This window comes from Amphiura filiformis, chromosome 19 (assembly GCF_039555335.1).
Source record: "Amphiura filiformis chromosome 19, Afil_fr2py, whole genome shotgun sequence".
NCBI classification, from domain to species: domain Eukaryota; kingdom Metazoa; phylum Echinodermata; class Ophiuroidea; order Amphilepidida; family Amphiuridae; genus Amphiura; species Amphiura filiformis.
The window spans coordinates 29,418,020-29,444,568 of NC_092646.1; the positions used below are offsets into that span (position 1 = coordinate 29,418,020).

General features: G+C 35.1%; 1 protein-coding gene and 1 long non-coding RNA gene across 2 annotated transcripts; both read right to left on the reverse strand.

The window, feature by feature from the left end:
• Positions 1 to 903: 903 nt before the first annotated feature.
• On the reverse strand, positions 904 to 2,055 carry LOC140140333 (uncharacterized). The gene is made up of 2 exons (XR_011857257.1): positions 2,008 to 2,055; positions 904 to 1,835 (listed from the first exon to the last, which is right to left on the reverse strand). It is a non-coding gene; the product is annotated as an uncharacterized lncRNA (long non-coding RNA).
• Positions 2,056 to 16,018: 13,963 nt separating this feature from the next.
• LOC140140486 (uncharacterized) lies at positions 16,019 to 19,091 on the reverse strand (the record flags this gene model as incomplete). Its single annotated transcript, XM_072162243.1, has 1 exon — positions 16,019 to 19,091. A coding segment is annotated over one exon (2,700 nt), but the record flags the coding sequence as incomplete, so codon positions are not given.
• Between the last annotated feature and the right edge of the window lie 7,458 nt (positions 19,092 to 26,549).

The window sequence follows — 26,549 nt, forward strand, 5'->3', positions numbered from 1 at the left end:
TCTTTATCTGCATCAATAATAGAATATTAATTTCAATCGAATTGAATACATCGCTCCATTTTGAGTTTGTCGCTCACCGCTGAGCGATCTAGCGATCGACTGCTAGCCAATCAGACCGAACTCCCTTTCTTGCGTTCGGTGAAATACCATTTGCCCGCTCGCAAAATGCAGCGCCAGAGTATTAAGTTTATGTTAATAGTATAGGGTGTCGACCCTGTGTCATGTTTTTAATTAACTAAATTAATTCTGCATGTTAACTTATTACTTTTTATCATCATCTTGATTGAACGAAACCGAGTTAGGTTTGTTCCTGTCATAACTTATGCCTTGATTGAACTAAACGCATTTTGGCTTGTTCCGTACTGTCTTACTTACGGTAATTAAAATGATTCTTACTATTGACCTTATTACTTTCTGTTATCGTGTCTTGATTGAACTAAACCAGGTTTTGTTTTGTTCCTGTCTTTAATTGCATCTATATTACCTCAACTAATTTTGTTTGTTCCTGTTTTTAATTGCCTAGTTAATTTGAACCTTTTCATTTTGCACTTATTACTTTCTATTATGTTTTGATTGAACTAAACCAGTTATGGTTTGTTCATGCTTTTAAATTTCTGTCTTGATTGAAACTCTATTTGATTAAATAATTTAATTCTGCATGTTAACTTATTACTTTTTATTATCATCTTGATTGAACGAAACCGGTTAGGTTTGTTCCTATCATAAATTATGCCTTGATTGAACTACACAAATTTTGGCTTGTTCAGTACTGTCTTACGGTAATTAAAGTGATTCTTAGACTTACTATTGAACTTATTACTTTCTGTTATCGTGTCTTGATTGAACCAAGCCAGGTTTTGTTTTGTTCCTGTCTTTAATTACGTCTATGATATTAACTCCCAATTTTGCTTTTTCCTGTCTTCAATTGCCTAGTTAAATTGATTCTTTTCATTTTGCACTTATTACTTTCTATTATGTTTGGATTCAACTAAACCAGTTATGGTTTGTTCATGCTTTTAAATTCTGTCTCGATTGAAACTCTGTTTGATTAAATAATTTAATACTAACGCTGAACTTATTACTTCTTCTAAACTTGTCTTGATTTAAGAACTAAACCAGTTCTTGTTTGTCTCTGTCTATCACTCTGCCTTGAATGAACTATAAAACCAATTTGTTTTTGTTTTGTTTGTTTGTTTTCCATCCTTTCTAAATTAGTTTTTAATATTGAACTTAACGCTTCTTAATATCGTGGGTTGATTGACTAACCCCGTTTTGGTTTTTCCCTGTCTTTGAATATGTTGTGCTTGAACTTAACTAATTTTTTGGTTTATAATATTTAACTTTTAATTCTTATTACCATATTAAATGATTTGATTGAACTACACCAATTTTGATTAAATTAATTAATTAAATGAATTTTTAATATTGTATTGAGTATCCTTGATTGAACTGTATTACTTTTTATTAGCATGTCTTGATTGACCTAACCAAGTTTTGGTGTGTTCCTGTCTTTAGTTAATGTCCTGATTAAGCTAAACCAAGTTGTTGTTGTTTTTTGTCATAAATAAATAACATTAATATTGAACTTATTCTGTATTTATTTAAGTAAACTAGTCTTGATTTGTTCCTGTAATTATGCCTCAATTGAGCTAACTGAGTAATGTCCGATTGAACGAAACCCATTTTTGTTTGTTCCAGTCTTTAATTAATGTCCTGCTTGAAATAAACCATTTTAGGTTTGTTCCTGCCTTTGATAACTTAAATTCTTAATATTGAACTTATTGCTTTTTATTGTCCTGTCTTTATTTAAGAACTAAACCAATTTTGGTTTGTTCCTGTATTTAATTTTAATTTGACTTGAATCTTAATATTGATCTTACTACTTTTTTTATTATTATGCAACTAACCCGGTTAGGGTTTTTTGCTCCTGTTAATTTAGTTCTTAATATTGAACTTATTACTTTTTATTATCGTGTCTTGTTAAACTTAACTGGTTTTGGTTTGTACCTGTCTTTAATTATGTCTTGAATGACCTAGCCGAGTTTTGGGTTATTCAGTCTTTAATCCCTTTTATTGACTTATTTATTTTAATTTTTTTTTTTTTTCCTATTGTTGTGGTCTATTTTATTTTTGTATATTCCCTTCCCATTGTGGTCCATTTATTTGTGCATATTAACTATTAGTTAAATCTATTTATTTTGCTTTATTATTGTTATATATATATATATATAATATGTACTGTGTTCATTCTATTACTTTATTTAACTATCATTCTATTTGGTTATTATTTATTTGTTATTTATTTATTTATTTATTTATTTTTTCATTATTATTATTCGTATTTGATTATCTATTGTCCTTTATTTATTGTTAACTATACATGTATATATGTACTGTGTTAATTCTATTTACTTTATTTTTTTCGTTGATGTTATAATATTTTTTTTATTTTTTTTTTTTTTATTTTTATTTTTTTTTTTTTTTTTTTTATTTTTTTTTTTTATTTTTATTTTTATTTTTTTTCTATTTTTTTTTTCTCAATTTTCATTTGTTTTTTTTCTATCATAAAGATTGTTCATTTCATCCTTTCTTGTCATCGCGCGGCGGAATGCACCCCCTTCTTATTGCATGCAGATGTTTTCTTTTTCCTTCTTGTCTATTTTAATTTTTTGTAAATTTCTTGATTTTCTTTTATATCTTTATTTATTAATATATATATTTCCTCATTATGTAATTGTTAATAATTTTACTCTATTATTTATTTCTCTGTTTATCTCTAAATTATTATCTCATTATCATCTTGTTTTTTGTGATGAATAATTTTGTAAGCAACCTCTGAGTGCGGTGGCCGCGCGGGAAAAATACGACGGGCTGATAATCCTGATATAATGTTCTATGCAAATTAGGTGACACTCATCTCCCAGGCGAGCAGCGCCGGCCCGAAAAACCCACGTGCGCTGAATAATTCATAAGTGATGTACACATGCGGTCGTATTCTACATACGATATACACTGCGTGCACATGTTTCGGGGTCAGGGAAAAAGCATCGCGTCATCAGATCGACCTCATTAATAATTAAAGAGTAAACATGTGCTTGTACGGTACCAACAATAATGAACACTGCGATATACTCTGTACTTGTTTCGGGGTAAATGAAAAACGATTTGACCTCATTAATATTTAAAAACATTATTTTGATATGGTGGATTCCCACGGTCTGAACAGGTGATGTCCACTCATGTCTAGCATGTATGCTTTTAGGAATAGCCCGCGCTCCATAACATTTTCAGTGGAAATTAGTGCGGAAATAAATTTTGTTTGCTTGTCCACGTTACAAAAGTAAAGCCAGCGGGTCAAAATGCCGTCTTTGAACAATAATTTCCCCATTTTCCGATCGGCAGAGGCCTGAGGAATTAGCTTGCCCGGCAGTATTTTTAAATTGCCCCGGGAGTCGAGTCGGATAGGCGATTTATCTTAGCCTGATATTTACAAGAAGTTTAAAAAGAAAAAGATTGCTCAGGCATGTCCATGAAAGGCTACATAAACATGTTGCATATACTTCACTTCACCTAAATATTTTTCATGAGCAATCGCACGTGGAATTTTAGAGGAATTTTGATAGCCATTTGGCCTACACGTAGAGACAAACTGCGCTATCATAAGACTATGCTGTTTTTTGTTTTTGTTTTGTTTTTGTTTTTTAAATAATGCATTATAAAATAATGACTGAAATAGTTTTGATAAAAGACGATCCCCGACAATATGTAACTTTGCTACGGAAAGGGCTATGACAAAATGGTCCCAGTTTTTGCATTCTTTACTTTAAGTTGATGCGGTTTGATGGCCAATTTGAATTCACCTTTCAGTCACTACAGGAGGGCTTAATGAACTACGAAACTGTTTAAACTCACCGGGGTGAATATCTTGGCCTCTAGTGGCTGAAACGCCGACTACTGGAGGGCCGGTGCGGCCCCTGAGGTGGGAGGCAGCATCATAGCATTTTCAGCATCGACACCGACCCTGACATCAGGCATCGGCTCTGCCCCCGCGCTGCTGCAGGCACCGCACCGGCACTAGACATGCATGCTACTGCTATCCGAGGCCATCTTGGAATTTCCAACACAGTTCACGATGTGTCATCTTCTGTATTCCTTGTAGATTTTCCTTTTTTCGCCGAGTCCGGCTGCTTCGCCGGTGCAGTAACTTCCCTCTTTCAACCCATCAGAACAACGCTAGTCCAACGAACTTGACCGTTTATAATTCAGTCTAAGTTCGACTGATTCAGCTCTAAAAGGCGAACTTGATCACTTAATTAAGCCAAATTTTATTTTCAAACGAACCTGACCGCTCCAGCTGAAAAAGTGAATGAGATGGAAAGGGAAAAAACCGCGAAGTACCAGACGCTCACTAACAAGAGATCTGATTGGACCGAGCCTGGCAAGGTCGTAAGGCAGCCAATCAAGAAGGGGAATAGCCCCGCCGCAGTTACTACCTCACAAGGGTGACGTTACTGATATGGCTTGAGCTGGGGCAATTAATACAACCTGCCTTACTCCCCCCGAACATCGAGAAAAAACCCAGCCAAAACAAAACCAACAGGGCGACCCCATGGTGACAAAAACGCTTTTGAATAGACAAGCTATTAAAAACCGCACATATGTTAAATTTTGTTCCTGAAAATGATTAAAAATGCTTTCAGGTATTTGTAAGATATTTATGTAGATTATACATGTATCCATTGTGTATCTTGTGCATTGGGATAATTCTAATTTGAATTGTTCATAAAATATTAGGGATAACATTTGATGTTTGTATACATTGTTCTTTTTTTTTATATAGAATTTTGATGTTTGTATTTAACATTGTTTTTTTTTAATTTAAAATAGAAATGTATTGTAACATAATCTCAACTGTGTCTACTCCTAAAAAGACCAGGATAATGTTTAAAGTGTTTGCATTTAGACAAATGCAGTGGTAATTATTGTCTGTTGTGGACAATTTTGAGGAGAACAAATCTTCTACCAAAGCTAATCATTCGAGTTGAAAATCGCAGTGGAGAATCAAAAATTGCAGCTTTAGGCAGTATGGTCTGATGTGCGTTTTTATGTGTGGTTTTCTTATTGCGACAGAAGCTGCATTTTTGGTTGTCTATCTGGTGAATGCTACTCAAAATTATGATTACGTTTTTGGTTATATATAATGCTATAACAAATTTGGAAAAATATTGGTCAGTTTCTTGTTGCGATGAATGCAGAAGTAATGTAACAGCAAAACACACACAAATGTGTAACTTATATTTGCTATTTATTTCACTTATATTTGTAACTCAACTGTAATTTAGACAATAATAACTGTGTGCTATCTGTTTGAGGTTATTGCATGAAATTGTGCTCCCAGTAGCGTGAGCTGCTGAAAATACCGAGGCCCAACACAAACTCTGACAAATTCATGTAGTGACCATAAATTAGATGGTGCAAAGTTATTATTTGTCATTCGTTATCACCATTTTACAAATTTATTTCATGAAAATTTTTTTGTTTAAAAAAATGTATTTTCCATTCACTGTGTTTATGTACATTTGATATGCGATGCACAAGTACGCAGACTTACTTGCAGTGATTACGTACGCCTGTTTACACATTAAGGAACGATAACTAAAGTGCTGGATATTTATGTGTGATAAATATTGTACGCAAGCGTGAGTTATTTATGCGTGAGGTTGGAACAATTATGCACTTTTTGGTTCATTGTGAGATATTAATGACTTACATTTGCGTCCGTATGTTTACGAATAATAAAAATAATTGGATCACCACACTGCATATATTAATGAGGTTATGAATATACCGTAAAAACTCGATAGTTAGCATATGTGCTTACTATCAAGCGATTTTGAAAACATGAAATTGTACCAAAGTCTGGCGCTTTACAAACTGAGCTATATAATGGGGTTGCGACACACATTTGCAGGTTTACTTGTTCGTATGTAACTATGTGTATCGATGATTTGCTCAAAACCCTTTACACTTTTGTGGATGGGGCTCTTCATGTTTGCCTGTTTTAAAAACGCTCTGTAGTAAGCACATATGCTAACTATTCAGTATTTACGGTATTATGTATGCATGCAAAATTGATGCATATTAATATGTATGTACATATATTGCAAAATCGTTCATAAATTGGTAGATGTAAAGAATCAGAAATTTAAAATCTAAAGGGCAAAAAGTTACTGTCAATGTAATATCTATTGTAACTTGAGGAAAATGTAGTGGTAAAAGAAACACTTTGGTTTTGGTAAAATGTGACCCGGCAGCACAAATGAGCCGTAAATTCCCTAAATTGTATTCTGAGTTACGGTGTAAAATGTTTACGAAGGTCGTATTCATCGGTAAATTAAGCTGGCCCGACATCCGTCTTATTCTGATAGTCAAAAACTAATCAATAATCCTATTGTTGAAGTGGATAATAAGCTTCTACCTTAGATGGCTATAGAACTTTTAATAGCTCTGGTCTTTGTTTGCTTTTACTAAATCCTGTTCAAGTGGTGGGTTACCAGGCATTGTATTTTGTACAGGTATGCATAACCAACAATTAACAATGAGAGAACTTTCTTAAACCTTGTTGACTTGGGGATGATTTGAAATGACCGCCAATTATGACTGTTTGATATTTATTGCCAGCAATGTGGAAAAAGAGACGCATGTAAAAATGTAAAAAGCTATAATTTTGTTGAAGGAGCAAAGTTTAACAAACCATAACCCCGCTTCTGGATATCGTTTGAAGTCAAATGATATACCATTTTAAGTTTATGATGTTTATTTTTAAACACAAAATAAAACAAAATTTACCGGGGGAGGAATTTACGGCTCATTCGCCGTGAACGGTCACAAATATGTTATTTTTTGTTTTGAAATATTTAAGAACATCTCACAGGTACTGGACTTGTTTGTTTAAATATCTTTGACATGATTATTACTGAGAAAAGAAATATATTTTATTTAGAGCAAACTAAATGTAACACATTGTAATGCAGTCTTACAATATATAATACCCCAGGATAGTTCAAACTGGCTTCATTATTAATTGAATATATATAAGGCGGTCATATAATAACCCAGGATATAGTACAAACTGGATTCATAATGTGGTCATATTATAATACCCCAGAATATTACAAACTAGATTCACTTAAATATTAGGGCTGCTAAGAATACGCAATTGCGTGATTTGCGGCTCAATTCACATATTTTGGCCCAAAATGCATTTTTTTAGAAATTGCGTATTTTTAGGCCCAACTTATATGTCATATAACAACCCAGGACAGTACAAACTGGATTCATTATTAATTGAATTAACATAATATCTTATAATGTGGTCATATAATACCCCACATGGTATAAACTATGATATTGTGTCCAATCCTGACAAATGTAGATTTAAAGTACTTGCATGTTTCTGTAATGCACTATCCCAAATATGTGCACTAAAGTGTACATACCTTATGTGTATGCTAAGACACCAATTATCGTTCAATTTAGGCTTTGACTCATTAGTACATATTATGGTCCCTATTTATTACAATCCAATATGGGGAATAAACATAGCATTTACCAAGACTGACTTCCCCTGTCACCAGTCTGGACTCTGTAATGAAAGTCTTGAGTTGTGTCCAAATTTACTCTTTATAACAAAAAGTCTTGAGTTGTGCCCATATTTAAAAGAGTTGAGATCTTGATATCCACAAAAGTTACTTTTTCTCCTTTGAGAATTTGAAAAAACAAAACAAATGGTCACATTTGAAAAATATCTCACATGAGATTCTTATTACTAAGCAAGGATAGCCAGCATTTCTTTTTGAGCTTCAGCTTAAGGGCTGGGGTATGAACGTTTGGACAGTATTTATTTTGGGACATTAGAGCACATCAGACATATCGAATTGCATTCTGAATCGAAGAATGTCATTCTGATATCAAATAATTTTGATTTTTGAAATTCGCAATTTAATACACATTTTATGGCAAATCATTAAAAATTGATATTTTTGGTATTTAACAGTACTTGAAGTAAACTTTATAAATCTGATGATTTATACTTAAAGTGTATGTAGGTGGGATGAAAAGCCGATGATCAATTGAAAAATTTGACCTTTCGTATTGAAGATATGGATTTTTTTTCCCAAAACACAAAAAAAAATTAGGTCTTTTTGGGAAAAAAATCATGATCTTCAATATGAAAGGTCAAAATTTTCAATTGACCGTCGGCTTTTCCTCCCTGCTACATACACTTTAAGAATATATCATTAGATTTATATAATTTACCGAGGACTGTTATATATCAAAAATTTGAAAAATATCAAATTTTTATAATTTGTCATAAAATTTGTATTATATTGTGATTTTCAAAAATGAAAATTATTTGATATCAGAAAGACATGCTTCGTATTCAGAATGCAATTCGATAGGTCTGAGGTGCTCTCATGTCCCCTAAAAAATACTGTCGAAAAGCAATAAACGCTCATTTTAGATCCCTTAAAAGAATTATTGAATTTGATGCACAATTTGCTTGATATTATCACAGTTTCTTAAGGGATGGGGTATGAACGTTTGGACAGTATTTATTGTGGGGCATAAGAGCACATCAGACATATCGAATTGCATTCTGAATACGAAGAATGTCCTTCTGATATCAAATAATTTTGATTTTTTGAAATTCCCAATGTAATACACATTTTATATGGCAAATGATTAAAATTTGATATTTTTGATATTTAATAGTACTCGAAGTAAATATAAATCTGATGATTTATACTTAAAGTGTATGTAGGTGGGATGAAAAGCCGACGATTAATTGAAAATTTTGACCTTTCGTATTGAAGATAATGGATTTTTTTCCCAAAACACCAAAAAACATTAGGTCATTTTGAAAAAAAAATCCATATCTTCAATATGAAAGGTCAAAATTTTCAATTGATCATCGGCTTTTCCTGCCAGCTACATACACTTTAAGAATATATCATTAGATTTATAAAATTTACTTCGAGGACTGTTATATATCAAAAATGTGAAAAAGATCAAATTTTGATAATTTGTCATAAAATTTGTATTATATCGTGAATTTCAAAAAATTAAAATTATTTGATATCAGAAAGACATTCTTTGTATTCATAATGCAATTCGAAATGTCTGATGTGCTCTCATGTCCCACAAAAAATACTGTCGAAACGCTCAAAACGCTCATTCCAGATCCCTTAAGTTTGTGTATCAGTTTTCATGTAATGTAAGCAGAAAAATATGCACACTTTTTATTTTTCAAAATGAACACTCCATCTTTTTCATTTGGTCCTACTACATGTGTAACTTATATAAACTTTAATCATAACCATTTAAGAAAATATGTAACTTTATATTAGCAAAAATTATATAATTATATGTAACTTATATGTTAAAGAATCAAGGTGCATGTTTAAGGGATTGCGAAGGTGAATGTGAAATGTTATAACGTCTCAAAAATTGTGAATTCCCCAATCCACCGGCATAGATATTGATCACTCCTTTAGGGAAATAATAACTTTCACTAAATAGGAAGCTTAACCCAATCTTCAGTACATTTGTAGTAATGGTATTAGAAAATGTTAAAAAATGTATCAATATAATGAGTAAGCCAAAGTTTTTTAGATTATGTATAATAAATAAGATTGTCTGGTTATATAACTGAACGGTTTGTAATGTCATAGACCTGCACAGGAGATAACGTCATAGACTTGCACGGGAGAACATTGACTTCACACAATCAACAATCCAATCAGCATAATATGCTTGTCACATTGTCCACTGAAAAGAATTAATAATTACCCTTGTCAAGCAATATATAGGGGTATTCATAATAGGATCCACATTCCACAACGTATTTTAAATAAATGGAAAAATATTTACGAAATGTAATAATATAAAATAGTATGTGTAGCCCAATTTGCTTTACACATCTGGACCAATTTATGGCGTCACACGTCATTGTGGTCGGTCACAATGGTTCATTATGTAAAAAAAAGGCCATTTTAAAAGTTGCATCTGAGTCCATAGAAGTCAACTCTCAAACAATACTGTAGGCCAGGCCTATTCATGTGTTTGTTAAGGAAAGTTGACTCCTATAGACTCTGTTGCAACTTTTAAACTGCCTTTTTTACATAATGGGCCCTTGTGACTGAACGCAATGATGTGTGATGCTATAAATTCATCCATATGTGCAAAACAGATATGGCTACACATACCTCTGACATTTTTACATTACGTAAAATATTTTTCTAATTATTTAAAAGAGCGTAAGAATTTGTAAGTTGTGGATCCTATAGTTATTAATCAACACATAAGCACAGTAATGTGCCAAGTGTGAGGAGCTATTGAAAATCCAAAACTGAGTTGTTTGGATATTTCGTAAACCAAAAGCAAGATGAAGCACGACTTGTTTGGAAAATGCCCAAATATTTTTTCATAAAAAAATGAGACGTCTAAGATTCACAGTAAAAACCTTTGAGGCACTTTTGCTTTTAGATGCTTATTATCTTATGATTTGGGGCCTTTGCTGAAACATTCCGAAATCCGAACATTATTTGGTCCCCATGAGTAACAATCCAATATGGCCATTTTTGCATACAGGTTTCACACAAGAATATACAGAATCTGAGTTCTCCTGTGCTTATCTCTATGGTTGGTGCTAAAGTTGGTGATTTATGATAATATGAGAAAGACATGCTTTCAAAACAATGTTAACTGGTATTGTCAATTTTGGAAATTCAGGTTTTTATTATACTCTTACTTAATATCAAATATCAGTGAATTTTATTTTTGATACTAAGAGTATATTGATCTTTTCATAATTTTTCATAATAAATATTCATAAACGGATAAAGATGTGATCAAGCAAAATGGAGCAGGTGTCGGTACATCTGATTCATTCTGATAATTTTTTTGTTTACTGTTTTCAACCACAGGTTAAACCATCTTTATTTCTATTTTGAGAGCCTTTAAAGCATGTACAGTGACCTATATAGATGGAAATATATGTATTTATTTTAGCCAAATTTCAGAAACTGAGTTGTTCAATTTGCATGTTTACATTGTCCATTCGCAAAAATTAAATTATCACAATAATAACTAAATGCAGTTCATTTCAACAGCAACAATTACAGCATGTATATAAGGCAAGCAGACCCGTACGCAGGATTTGGGGGGTGCTGATTTTGAAAAAGTGGACTTTTTTCCAAGGGGAGGGGGGAAATTTTGTGAAAAGTGGACTTTCTTCCCAAAATTGGGACCTTTTTGTCCAAAAAGGGTAAGAAACATGATTTTTTTTTTTTTGCTCGATGCAGCTCATAAATTCTGAAATTTTGAGACTTTTGTATACTTTCCAAATTTGGGGGGGGTGCATACGGGCCTGAAGGCAAGCTCAGCAGGAATGGACAAACATGTAAATTGATGGGGGTCCATTTCACTAAACTATAGGAAGCTTCGTAAATTTAAAAATCAACCGTAACTTGCGACGCTTTGTAAAATCCATTTACTAAAATGACTTATGATCAGTACCCAATAGGGATTTGCTATAGAGGCCCTGCATCATTTTATCGATTGGCTCCAAACAAAGGATTTGAACCGGTGTCCTTCACTGTAGTTATGGCGGAGTGCAGTCCATTCAATCAAATGTTGTCATCAACCTATTTGATCGTAGTGCAGGGTTATATGTGTGAGACGAACAAGGCCTCTATAGTGACCCTCCATAAAGTTATGTCTAGTAAAAGGGTATTCATAACTTAGAAACGGTTACTTGAGTTACAAAGGGTTAGAAGCTTAGTGAAATACACCCCAGCCAAGAACCACCGTGCTACTCATTTTGCTTGATACCATCACATTTTCAGAATTGCTTTTGAGGTTAAATGGTTTTGGTGTTTGTGAGGTAGCTTTTTGGTTTATTGAAGTGTTGGGTATTGAAAGGTGTGAGTTTTGTGTTTTTGTGGGATAGTTTTGGATTTACTGATGTATCTAAGGTATGTTATGTATTTAGGATTGGTATTTGATAAACAGTTGCATTGTTTTAGTTTTCTTTACAATTAGCTTAATTGCAGCATTGACATTATGGTCTTTATTTAGCTAATCAACCCTTTCATGGTAAAAGTGGTACTATTCCAATATTATAATGAGGCAAATCCAGAATTCTTTTACCAGATAAGCTTTTTGATTTGATGGTAACATAAATAGCCCAATTGCTTGCCCGGTTTACTATTATTATTAGATCAAGAGCTCTATACATTCTTCTAATGTATGTTACATGTGATTAAGCTTTAAAATAGCAGCAAAATCTGAACAGCATGTTGTAACAATGTTAAAATATACCAAAAAAATACTAAAAAAAAAATATGCAAAAAAAAAAAAAATACAAAAAAATAATAAAAAAAAAAAAAAAAATCGAAAACCAAAACTAATAAAAAAAAATATACAAAATGTGCCAAAAAATAGAAAAAAAATAAAATAAAAAAAATACTAGAGTGCTTCAGAGCTCTTGGTCATATTGTTAGTTATTGGGCAGCATATTTCAAATGAATGGACTCTATGCATGCTATTTATACTAGGTTTCAGTCAGGCCATTACCTCTGATGTTATGCTAGAAACCGCCATTTGCAGGTAGAGAAAGTTTGTGGAATGGATGCAATAAATGTAAAAAATCTACAATTTTGTTGATTTACCGTACCAAGGATTGAACAGGATACCTGTCTCATCAAACTACTTGATAGGGGTAACATGACCCCTGGCTGAAACAAGAAGTGATAATCCAAGAAAACCAAAGATATAACAAATATGGGCTATTCCATTTAAAATCCCCACTACCTCTGTGGAAGATTTTGGAAATATGTTCCACAGGGGGAGTATGAATTTCAAATTGAATTAAATACTTTAGCTGCTCTACTTGAATTTCATACACCATCTGAGAAAGATTCAACCTGAATCTTCCACAGAGGGAGGGTGAATTTCAAACGGAGCTGCCTAATGTGTTCATTCTATTAGGAATTCATACTCCCTCTGAGGAACATATTTCCAAAATCTTCCACAGGGGCAGTGTGGATTTGAAATGGAATAGCCCAATAGCAAAATTCAGATTTACCATGAAAGGGTTGCAACTTTAGCCCCACCTTATTATGCTAGAAATTATCTGTTTGTGTATATGCACGCACATGTGTACCACCTAGTAAAGATAATAAATGCGCAAAGCAAACATGTCTATTTGTGTGATTTCTTTTTTATGTTTAAAGGCTGAAAGTGTGAAGCAATAAAAATTTTGTATAAACAGTCAACCCGAACAGTCAACCTGATAATGATGTGGATGGCATATTATGATTGTATGCCATCAACAACTTTGAAAGGTGTTGATGACATAACATGATTGTATGCTATCTACTACTGATAAGGGTATGGATGACATGATTGTATGCTATCTACTAATGATAAGGGTACGGATGACATACTATGATTGTATGCTATCTAATACTGATAAGGGTATGGATGACATGATTGTATGCTATCTACTAATGATAAGGGTACGGATGACATACTATGATTGTATGCTATCTACTGCTGATAAGGGTACGGATGACATACTATCATTGTATGTTATCTACTACTGATAAGGGTACGGATGACATACTATAATTGTATGCTATCTACTGCTGATAAGGGTACGGATGACATACTATGATTGTATGCTATCTACTACTGATAATGATATGGATGACATAACATGATTGTATGCTATCTACTACTGATAAGGGTACGGATGACATACTATGATTGTATGCTATCTACTGCTGATAAGGGTACGGATGACATACTATGATTGTATGTTATCTACTACTGATAAGGGTACGGATGACATACTATAATTGTATGCTATCTACTGCTGATAAGGGTACGGATGACATACTATGATTGTATGCTATCTACTACTGATAATGATATGGATGACATACTATGATTGTATGCTATCTACTGCTGATAAGGGTATGCATGACATACTATGATTGTATGCTATCTACTGCTGATAAGGGTGTGGATGACATACTATGATTGTATGCTATCTACTACTGATAAGGGTACGGATGACATACTATGATTGTATGCTATCTACTGCTGATAAGGGTGTGGATGACATTATGATTGTATGCCATCTACTGCTGATAAGGATGTGGATGACATACTATGATTGTATGCTATATACTGCTGATAAGGGTGTGGATGACATACTATGATTGTATGCTATCTACTGCTGATAAGGGTATGGATGACATATTATGATTGTATGCCATCTACTGCTGATAAGGATGTGGATGACATACTATGATTGTATGCTATATACTGCTGATAAGGGTGTGGATGACATACTATGATTGTATGCTATCTACTGCTGATAAGGGTATGGATGACATATTATGATTGTATGCCATCTACTGCTGATAAGGGTGTGGATGACATACTATGATTGTATGTTATCTACTGCTGATAAGGGTATGCATGACAATGACATACTATTATTGTATGCTATCTACTGCTGATAAGGGTGTGGATGACATACTATGATTGTATGCTATCTACTGCTGATAAGGATGTGGATGACATATGATTGTATGCTATCTACTGCTGATCGGGGTGTGGATGACATACTATGATTGTATGCTATCTACTGCTGATAAGGGTGTGGATGACATACTATGATTGTATGCCATCTACTGCTGATAAGGGTGTGGATGACATACTATGATTGTATGTTATCTACTGCTGATAAGGGTATGCATGACAATGACATACTATTATTGTATGCTATCTACTGCTGATAAGGGTGTGGATGACATACTATGATTGTATGCTATCTACTGCTGATAAGGATGTGGATGACATATGATTGTATGCTATCTACTGCTGATCGGGGTGTGGATGACATACTATGATTGTATGCTATCTACTGCTGATAAGGGTGTGGATGACATACTATGATTGTATGTTATCTACTGCTGATAAGGGTATGCATGACATACTATTATTGTATGCTATCTACTGCTGATAAGGGTGTGGATGACATACTATGATTGTATGTTATCTACTGCTGATAAGGGTATGCATGACATACTATTATTGTATGCTATCTACTGCTGATAAGGGTGTGGATGACATACTATGATTTTATGCTATCTACTGCTGATAAGGATGTAGATGACATACTATGATTGTATGCTATCTACTGCTGATAAGGGTGTGGATGACACACTATGATTGTATGCTATCTACTGCTGATAAGGGTGTGGATGACGTACTATGATTGTATGCTATCTACTGCTGATAAGGGTATGCATGACATACTATTATTGAATGCTATCTACTGCTGATAAGGGTGTGGATGACATACTATGATTGTATGTTATCTACTGCTGATAAGGGTATGCATGACATACTATTATTGAATGCTATCTACTGCTGATAAGGGTGTGGATGACTTACTGTATGCTATCTACTGCTGATAAGGGTGTGGATGACATACTATGATTGTATGCTATCTACTGCTGATAAGGGTGTGGATGACTTACTATGATTGTATGCTATCTACTGCTGATAAGGGTGTAGATGACATACTATGATTGTATGCTATCTACTGCTGATAAGGGTGTAGATGACATACTATGATTGTATGCTATCTACTGCTGATAAGGGTGTGGATGACATACTATGATTGTATGCTATCTACTGCTGATAAGGGTGTGGATGACTTACTATGATTATATGCTATCTACTGTTGATAAGGGTGTGGATGACATACTTTGATTGTGCGCCAGTCCGTTTTTTGTACTCTTTAGCCCATTTTCGATAAATTCTCCCAATTGCCTTGCCACCCCCGCACTAATGAAAAAGTCCTGGGTACACCACTGGATAATATAGGGTAAACAAGAGAGAAGAAATGCACTACATGACAACAATATTTGGCTGTGTTAGAAAAGTTCAAATTATTTATTTTCACCACACTGAATATAAATGAAACATTGGGCTATTTAAGATGAAATCCATTCACCCCTATGAAAGAAATTATCTTAATCTCCCACACTGGGGTGTAAATTTCAAATGGAGTAATGCAATTCCATGTGAAATTCCCACTCCCTGTGTGGTAGGGTTAAGATCATTTTTACCACAGGGGGTGTATGAATTTCAACTGGAATACCCCATTTGACATTATCTGCATTATCTTTTCAAGAAGGCTATGTGCAATTAATAGCTGCCATGTGTCAAGAATACAATAAAGAATGCAGAAAATTGTAAAATGTCTATAGGGCAGCTATTGCAGATCACACCTTGCACTAACCCCCTCACTCATTTTGCATAACATCTAAAGGCTCCTCTTTGACATGAATACTCTCATGCTCAGTGGAGGCTCCATTTGAGTTATCTGACACCGCTAAGGCTTCACTTGAGGAATTACATTGAAAAGGCTCCCCTATGACATGAATACTCTCATGCTCAGTGGATGCTCCATTTGAGTTATCTGACACTGCTAAGGCTTCACTTGAAGAATTACATTCAAAAGGCTCCTCTTTGACATGGATACTGTCATACTCTATGGAGCCTTCAGTTTGAATTCCTTCATTTGAGTTTGCTGGTAGTGTATAGTAGTCTTCACTTCCAGACTTGCATTCAAAGGGCCTTTTTTTGAGACGAATACCCCCATGGTCAGTTAAGCCTCTATCTGATGACCTCAATTCAATAGCTGGCTCTTCAGTATGAATTTGTTCACGTACATTTACGTTAACCAACACTGTGAAAGCTTCGCTTGTTTCAAAAGGCTCCTCTTTGACATCAATACTGTCATGCTCAGTGGGGGATCTGTCTGAAGCCCTTAATACAAAAGCCGCTTTTTCAGGAAGAATTCTTTCATGTACATTTGTGTTATCTGACACCATGGAGGCTTCACTAGTTTCAAAAGGCTCCTCTTTGACATGAATAATCTCATGCTCAGTGGATGCTCCATTTGAGTTATCTGACCCTCCTATGGCTTCACTTGAGGAATTACATTCAAAAGGCTCCTCTTTGACATGGATACTATCATACTCTATGGAGCCTTCAGGTTGAATTCTTTCACTTGAGTTTACTAACAGTGTAGAGTCTTCACTTTCAGACTTGCATTCAAAAGGCTCCCCTATATCGCCGTACTCAGACTTGCATTCAAAAGGCTCCTCTATATCGCCGTACTCAGACTTGCATTCAAAAGGCTCCTCTATATCGTCATACTCAGTGTAGGCTCCGTCTGAAGACCTAAATTCCAAAGCTATCTCTTCAGTATGAATTCTTTCATTTACATTCCAGTTTTCTGTGGCGACTTCACTTGCTTTATGTTCAGATTCACATTCAAAAGGCTCCTCTTTAAGATCAATACCATCATGCTCATTGGAGGCTCTATTTGATGACCTCCATTCAAAAGCTGCTTCTTCAGTATTAATTCTTTCATGAACAATTATTTCATCCGACACTGCGGAGGCTTGGCCTGATTCAAAAGGCTCCTCTTTGACATAAATACCATCATGCTCAGTGAAAGCTCTATTTGAAGACCTTAATTCAAAAGCCGATTCTTCGCTACATCTTTCATGTACATTTGTGTTATCTGACAATGCAGAGGCTTCACTTGAAGAGTTGCATTCAAAAGGCTTTTCTTTGACATCAATACACTCACGCTCCATGGAGCTGCCATTTAAAGATCTAAATTCAAAAGATCCCTCTGTATGAATTTGTTCATGTAACTTCAAACTATTTGACCATGTAAAGCCTTTGTTGCAAACTTTACATTTGAAAGGCTTCACTTTTGCATGAATAAGTTCATGTGTTTTCAAGTTACCTGAGGTTGTGAAGCCTTTGTTGCAAAACTTACATTTGAGAGATTTCTCGCCAGTATGAATAAGTTCATGTTCTTTCAAGCTACTTGACCGTGTGAAGCTTTTGTTACAAACTTTACATTTGAATGGCTTCTCATTTGCATGAATACGTTCATGTGTTTTCAAGCTACTTGACCGTGTGTAGCCTTTGTTGCAAAACTTACATTTGAAAGGTTTCTCGCCAGTATGAATAAGTTCATGTTCTTTCAAGCTACTTGACCGTGTGAAGCTTTTGTTACAAACTTTACATTTGAATGGCTTCTCATTTGCATGAATACGTTCATGTGTTTTCAAGTTATTTGACTTTGTGAAGCCTTTGTTGCAAAACTTACATTTGAAAGGTTTCTCGCCAGTATGAATACGTTCATGTGTTTTCAAGCTACTTGACCGTGTGTAGCCTTTGTTGCAAAACTTACATTTGAAAGGTTTCTCGCCAGTATGAATAAGTTCATGTTCTTTCAAGCTACTTGACCGTGTGTAGCCTTTGTTGCAAAACTTACATTTGAAAGGTTTCTCGCCAGTATGAATAAGTTCATGTTCTTTCAAGCTACTTGACCGTGTGAAGCTTTTGTTACAAACTTTACATTTGAATGGCTTCTCATTTGCATGAATACGTTCATGTGTTTTCAAGTTACTTGACTGTGTGAAGCCTTTGTTACAAAATGTACATTTGAAAGGTTTTTCACCAGTATGAATAAGTTCATGTTCTTTCAAGCTACTTGACCGTGTGTAGCCTTTGTTGCAAAACTTACATTTGAAAGGTTTCTCGCCAGTATGAATAAGTTCATGTTCTTTCAAGCTACTTGACCGTGTGAAGCTTTTGTTACAAACTTTACATTTGAAAGGCTTCACTTTTGCATGAATAAGTTCATGTCTTTTCAAGCTACCTGACTGTGTGAAGCCTTTGTTACAAAATTTACATTTGAAAGGCTTCACTTTTGCATGAATACATTCATGTGTTTTCAAGTGACTTGACTGTGTGAAGCCTTTGTTACAAAATTTACATTTGAAAGGCTTTTTGCCAGTATGAATAAATACATGTTCTTTTAAGCTACTTAACTGTGTGAAGCCTTTGTTACAAAATGTACATTTGAAAGGTTTCTCGCCAGTATGAATACGTTCATGTGTTTTGAAGCTAGGCTTCTCTTTTGAATGAATACGTTCATGTGTTTTCAAGTTACTTGAGGTTGTGAAGCCTTTGTTGCAAAATTTACATTTAAAAGGTTTCTCACCAGTATGAATAAAAACATGATCTTTCAAGCTACTTGACCGTGTGAAGCTTTTGTTACAAAATTTACATTTGAAAGATTTCTCACCAGTATGAATAAGTTCATGTCTTTTCAAGCTACTTGACCATGTAAAGCCTTTGTTACAAAATTTACATTTGAAAGGCTTCACTTTTGCATGAATACGTTCGGAATGTGTTTTCAAGTTACTTGAGGTTATGAAGCCTTTGTTGCAACACTTACAATTGAAAGGTTTCTCTTTGGTATGAACACATTCATGTTCCTCTACCCCATCTGCCTGTATGGATCCTCTGTTACAAAGTGCACATGTATCAGTGTCTGCTGCATAAGTGTGTGCATGTTTTTTCAAGCAATATTCATGCTCTATCCAATTACCGCTCTTTGGGAATGCTTTATTACAAAATTGACATTTACCGGTAGTACAAATGGGTTCTTGTGTTTTCAAGTCATAATTTTGTTCATGTTCCAAACCTTTGTTGTTCTCTTGTTTACCATTAATACAGATGCTCGTGTGACATGTTGATGACTTCTCTGATGTGACGCCATTTTTGGAGATATTTTCACAATTGGAATCCATCTGTTGATGAGGATCTGATGCCATTATTCTGTGAAGAAAAAGCAAATCTTGTATGACTAGCACAAATTGAGTAATTAGCACCCTGCAAACAATAAAAAAACAAACACAGGTCTTTTTACCTTGAGGGTGCCAAGACCCACGTACATGTAAAAATAGTGATAGGCTGTACAGCCCAAAAAAATGGGTGATGTTTCAAAAAGCAATAGGGTACCAGCTGAATTGAAACAGCTGATCCTCCTGAGCATTTTGACACCTTTTAAAAAAAAATTGGTTGAAAAATGAGAAAGTGCCGGCCAAAAAACTACGCATTAAGGGGGATTTCTTGGGAGCCCCCCTATTTTTCACTATTTTGACAATTATGGGCATTTTCTTTGCTGTTTGTTGGATTCTAATGATCAATTATTTACATGATTTTGGGTCTCCTGGATATATTTATGCAATTTTTACACAAATCGTATGTTTTGATGCAAGTTTAAGAGCCAATTTAGGATGTGAGGGCGCTGTTCAGCCTAATAGCTGTTACGTATCCCCCTACTAAAATTTTATCATTTCTTATTATCAAATCAAAGTTATTGATAAATAACAGCATCTGTCCAAATTTGAACTCTTAACCTTATTTCACTTGTGCGTGGTACCCATTTGAAAATGTGTAGAGATGCTTCCATTGACTTTACATGTGATACAAAGTTCCTTGACCCCTGTATATTGCTATGGGCAGGTTACCCCTGTATTAATAATTAGCGCCACGGCCACACCAAATGTGATAAATGACTGAAAATTTCGGAATATGGATGATTGATGATAATATCTAGTATGATTACCTTAAAATGGTTGCAAAAGGGGTTGCTAAAAGGTAAAGCGCCCTCACGGCCTAATTTTACCCAAAACCGTTAATTTTAAGGACACTAAAAAGTTTCATTTGACTCAAAGTGCATAAATGACCTTCCTGGACCTAAAACTATGTAAGTAGATACCAAAAATGCCTTACATAATCCTTTTAGTGATAAAATTTCCTTAAAACTAGAAAATAAAGGTCAAATCTGCCCCCCCCCTTGTGTGTCGTTATTTGGCCGGCACTGTCTCAATTTTTGGCCGATTTCAATTAAATTGGTGTCAAATTACTCAGAACAACAAGCTGCATCAAATAAGCTGGTACCCTAAGCTGTTTGCAACTACACCCTTATACAGCCTATCACTAGTAAACTTCCAAAAACAGGGCACCTTTATTTGTGATGTGATCAAACAAAATAAAGTTGGAAATATTGATTTTGAGATATAGCCAAACAAAGGAAGTATATCGTTTTGTTTTCTATTTTTTTTGTCCACTGGTTGTCCAAATTCAATGGGGTTTTCCACCATAATGAAAACTTTACCAAGAAAATGGACAAATACTAAGTGTGAGCCAGAGGTCTGTGGGGAGACTGTTTTCTTGACTGTGACCTATCCTGGTCCGCATGTATGGTAAAACATACTAGTGCGTGGGATACACTGCACAGTCAGATCTGATGACGTCACAGATTTGAGCTCAACACAGAGGCTAAGTTCGACTGGAACGCAGTTTTCAAGCTAAAAAAAACCATACTTCTACTTATTCAATAGGAATGAGGTTTATATTATAAGCTGGAGAATTTCAATGGCATATCAATGCAGTTTACCCCAAATTTGTACGACCTTTGGTTTTCATATACCAAATTGAGATAACTGTCCGACCCAGATATTTTGAGGCCAAAGGGAAATTCTCCATTGAGAAGTTGTCAGACATGAACTGTTCTAGTTAAAAAAAACCATATATTTTGTGAAGCTATGTAAATCACTTGAAGTTCATTGACTAGGTGAAAAAAAGTTCTTTTCAATGGCGTTTGCCCCATGTTGATACTATGAGTAGATCCAAAGTTATGAGCTATGGAAGTAAAAACAGAGAGGGTTTGACACATGCTTTAGTGGCCGTGTAGTAGTGTGCAGAGCAGATGTCGCGAAGTTTTCATTATGAAATGTAGCTTTGCAAATGCTAGTGGTTTTTTTTTTACAATCCTTTAAGAATCTGAAAATTGAACATGTCCAACCCGGGTGGGGGGGGGGGGCGCACTTCAATATGAAATGGATATAGGTGTAGGGCTGGCACTTCCGCACTAAGGGGCATTCGGTGAGAGCAAAATGTAAACAATATGGGGTCATTGGGTGAGAGCATGATTTTTGGCATTCGGTGAGAGCAAAATGTACAAAATAATCGCATTTTTAGTTCTAAATGGCTTCAAAGTGTTTTCAAAATAAGTAACAAAATCAGTGATAAATGAAAATTGCTGTTAAAATTGAACATGTAAGGGTCTTTGGGTGACAGATCAAATGGAAAAATAAGGGGTCTTCGGGTGACAGAGCATCTGTTCGTAAAAAAATATGGGGTCTTTAGGTGATGGCGATGCTGAAAAAGGGGGTCTTAATAGCCCTACATACGCGTCACCTCCAAAGTTGGAGTGCCCCCCCACCCTGGGTGTCCAACTTCAGACTGAGTTTGCTTGATCACACCACAATTGAAGAGCTCTGTTACAAAAGCCCTTACATCCACCTCTGGCTGAAATTGGCATGACATTATAGTGTGGGTAAAAATACACACTATACATGTAGGTGGCTGTTTGACCTTCATACAACCTTCCCTTCCGGAAATTATTGTATATTTCCTGTTTGGCATATCTTAGGGAATTTCAGGAAATCTGAAAATGAATATAAAATTTTAGGAAAATAATAGTAGCCTTGAATATTCTTTAACTATTAAAACCAAAAGGAACTGTTTTGGGATCACTATGTTTGAAAAAAATCATTGTAATTAACAAAAGCTGTAGCTTCAGAATGGGCTCAAATTTGATTGCAAAGGTGGTTTCTAGAAAAGGGGTAAATTTATTTTTTTGCTATAAATAAGCTAATGTTGTATCAATCTATCTATGCATGTATGTGTATAAAGGCTCCGTCAGTTTCGATCCAAATGTCGCCAAATTCATACAGGAGATCGAGGAATATACCGAACGGTAATACACTTTATTTGGTTGAAAACGGTCAAGAATTGGCCACAAAATCAGTGAAAATATGGGTAAAAACGGGGTTTTTGTTATGAAAATTGGTTGCCAGCCTACGCGTCACTGCAGCTGGCAGGCAGCGCATTGGCGCCGCGTGCGTAATGCGCACTAAGCCAATTCGCGCGTAAACGGCGCAGAGCCACGCGACTTGCGAGCCAGAGACCAGTGGACATGATAATACGGAAAGATGGAAAAATAAAGGACAAAAAGGTACATGAACAGGTCACAGGATTATGATAACAAGTGAACACGTCCGCAGACACGCTATGAGAGGACGTAATAATAGGGATGCCCACTGTCAATAAATTTAATGCTAGAACGGTTTTGCATTTACTGTTGTGTGTGTATTGTCAATGCAGAAATTAATCAATTGAGGAAGTCCCATGGTATGCAGTATTTGCATTGGCCCGATTTAGACCTACAACAGGTTGTTTCAAGAAATTCCTGATTCCATCAGAAACCATGGTCAGTAAATAGAGAAGACCTTCCTTTATCAAAAGATCAACTTTTTTTAAAGAAAAATTTTATGAGATGAGAACTACAACAGGTTGAAGTGACACCATTCTGTGCATCAGGTCTTGAAACGCAAATATCTCCGAATTTGGATTGATTCAGACAAGCAAACTTACATAGGGCCTACTCATAAAATTTAACTATTTTTGAAGACAAAATGTGACCGTCCACGGCGAATGAGCCGTAAATTCCTCCCGGTCAATTTTGTTTTATTTCGTGTTTAAAAATAAACATCATAAACTTAAAAATGGTATATCATTTGACTTCAAACGATATCCAGAAGCGGGGTTATGGTTTGTTAAACTTTGCTCCTTCAACAAAATTATAGCTTTTTACGTTTTTACATGTGTCTCTTTTTCCACATTGTTGGCAATAAATATCAAACAGTCATAATTGGTGGTCATTTCAAATCATCCCCAAGTCAACGAGGTTTAAGAAAGTTCTCTCATTGTTAATTGTTGGTTATGCATACCTGTACAAAATACAATGCCTGGTAACCCACCACTTGAACAGGATTTAGCAATATAAGCAAACAAAGACCAGAGCTATTAAAAGTTCTATAGCCATCTAAGGTAGAAGCTTATTATCCACTTCAACAATAGGATTATTGATTAGTTTTGACTATCGAAATGAGACGGATGTCGGGCCAGCTTAAGTTACCGATGAATATGACCTTCGTACACATTTTACACCGTAACTCAGAATACAATTTAGGGAATTTACGGCTCGTTTGTGCTGCCGGGTCACAATGTACAGGATGTTAAGAAATTAAAGAATGTTTAAGGGATCTAAAATGAGCGTTTATTGCGTTTCGACAGTATTTTTTGTAGGACATGAGAGCACCTCAGACCTATCGAATTGCATTCTGAATACGAAGCATGTCTTTCTGATATCAAATATTTTTCATTTTTTGAAAATCACAATATAATACAAATTTTATTATGACATATTATAAAAATTGATATTTTCAAATTTTGATATATAACAGTCCTCGAAGTAAATTATATAAATCTAATGATATATTCTTAAAGTGTATGTAGCAGGGAGGAAAAGCCGACGGTCAATTGAAAATTTTGACCTTTCATATTGAAGATATGGATTTTTTCCCAAAAAGACCTATTTTTTTTGGTGTTTTGGGAAAAAAATCCATATCTTCAATACGAAAGGTCAAAATTTTCAATTGATCGTCGGCTTTTCATCCCACCTACATACACTTTAAGTATAAATCATCAGATTTATAAAGTTTACATCAAGTACTGTTAAATATCAAAATATCAATTTTAATGATTTGCCATAAAATGTGTATTAAATTGCGAATTTCAAAAATCAAAATTATTTGATATCAGAATGACATTCTTCGTATTCAGAATGCAATTCGATATGTCTGATGTGCTCTGATGTCCCAAAATAAATACTGTCCAAACGTTCATACCCCAGCCCTTAAGCCCATGTGCATTTTAGATATGTTCCCCATCATGGCTTCCATGCACAGTATATTGCTCAATGTAGTAAAGATAACCTTTGAGTTGGAGCAAATTTCTCAAAATTGGTAGTTATTTATGTTACCAAACTTATGTCATGATGAAATATAATCATATTTGAAGATAAAATGTGCTGACCTTGAACAATGTTTAAGACTACCGCTATGAAATAATGCATTTTTTGTCCAGCTCCTCTATGGAGACATTTTCCATGGCAGCCATCTATAGTCATATTTGAGGTTCCACCAAACAAACCATGGGTTTTGAGGTCGTATATTTTTTGTTGTATGTCACCAAAATTGCTTAAATTTTCAGGATGATCTTATTTCATGTTGTTATAAGCAAATGTAATGTTCCAGATAATGCTCATCGTGGTCCTATGGGTCATGACTGACCCTTTGTGACCCTGTTGATGATGGTATTCCAGCAGCTTCTGTCTTGAGCCAGACGGTGGGCTGCGACGAGAGAAAGGCCTGTTAATTGTTTAATTCCATCAGTCCATCTAAGCTTCTATCTACCTCTTCTACGACTGCCTTCTATGTGACCTTGCATAATTATCTTCTCAATGCTGTCACCATCTCTTCTAGAAATGTGGCCAAAATACGCCAGTTTAAAACGATCTATTTTTTGGGACACGGAAGCATGGTCTCCAGTTTGGTTTCTTACAAATTCGTTGGTCTTATGTTCTTTCCACGATATTCTCAGCATCTTCCGCCAGCACCACATTTCAAACGCCATGATCTTTTTCTTATCTGTCATTCCAACCGCCCACGTTTCACAGCCATACAAGGCAATCGGGAAAACCAGAGCATCCATAATATGAATCTTGGTAGCTTTAGAAATACCTCTGTCTTTCCATATATCTGTCAACGCAATTGCCGATGATCTTGCCATGGCTAGGCGTCTTCTGATTTCCTGTGAACTGCCCCCTGCATTGTCTATAAGTGATCCCAGAAAGTTGAAAGTGTCAACTTGTTCCACATCTTCTCCATTCACCTTAACTTGCTGATTTGTATCTCCTCCACAGATCATTATCTTTGTTTTCTTGACATTGAGATGCAGCCCATATTCCTCACTACTTGCTTTTACTCTGTCTATAAGGTCCTGAAGCTCATCTGATGACTTTGCAATAAGGGTGGTGTCGTCAGCGTATCTGAGGTTGTTAATCTTTCTTCCTCCGACTGACACCTGACCTGTAACACCAACAAATGCTCTCCTCATGATGTACTCTGCATATATGTTGAAAAGGTACGGTGACAGAATGCATCCTTGACGAACGCCTTGGCCAATAGTGAACCACTCACTGTCTCCACTCTCTGTTCTAACGGTGGCTTCTTGGTTGTGATATAATGAGCAAATCAGGTCAGTCACATGCTCGGAGAACCTCATTTCTTTCATTATTCTCCACAGCTGCCTATGCCGCACACAATCAAATGCCTTTGAGTAGTCAATGAAGCAAAGGTATAATGGTTGCTGGAATTCCTATTTTTCTCCATTAAATTCCTCAAATTGCCAATTTGGTTTCTTGTCCCTCTTCCCTTCTAAAGCCAGCCTGCTCTGGTGGTAATTCATTCTCAAGATGATTTCTAATTCTCTCAGCAATGATATGGAGGAGGACTTTACTAGCAAGTGAAATTAAGGAGATGGTGCGGTTGTTAGCACATTCCCTTGTGTCTCCCTTATTTGGTGAATTATTGCAACACCTTCCCCTTCAC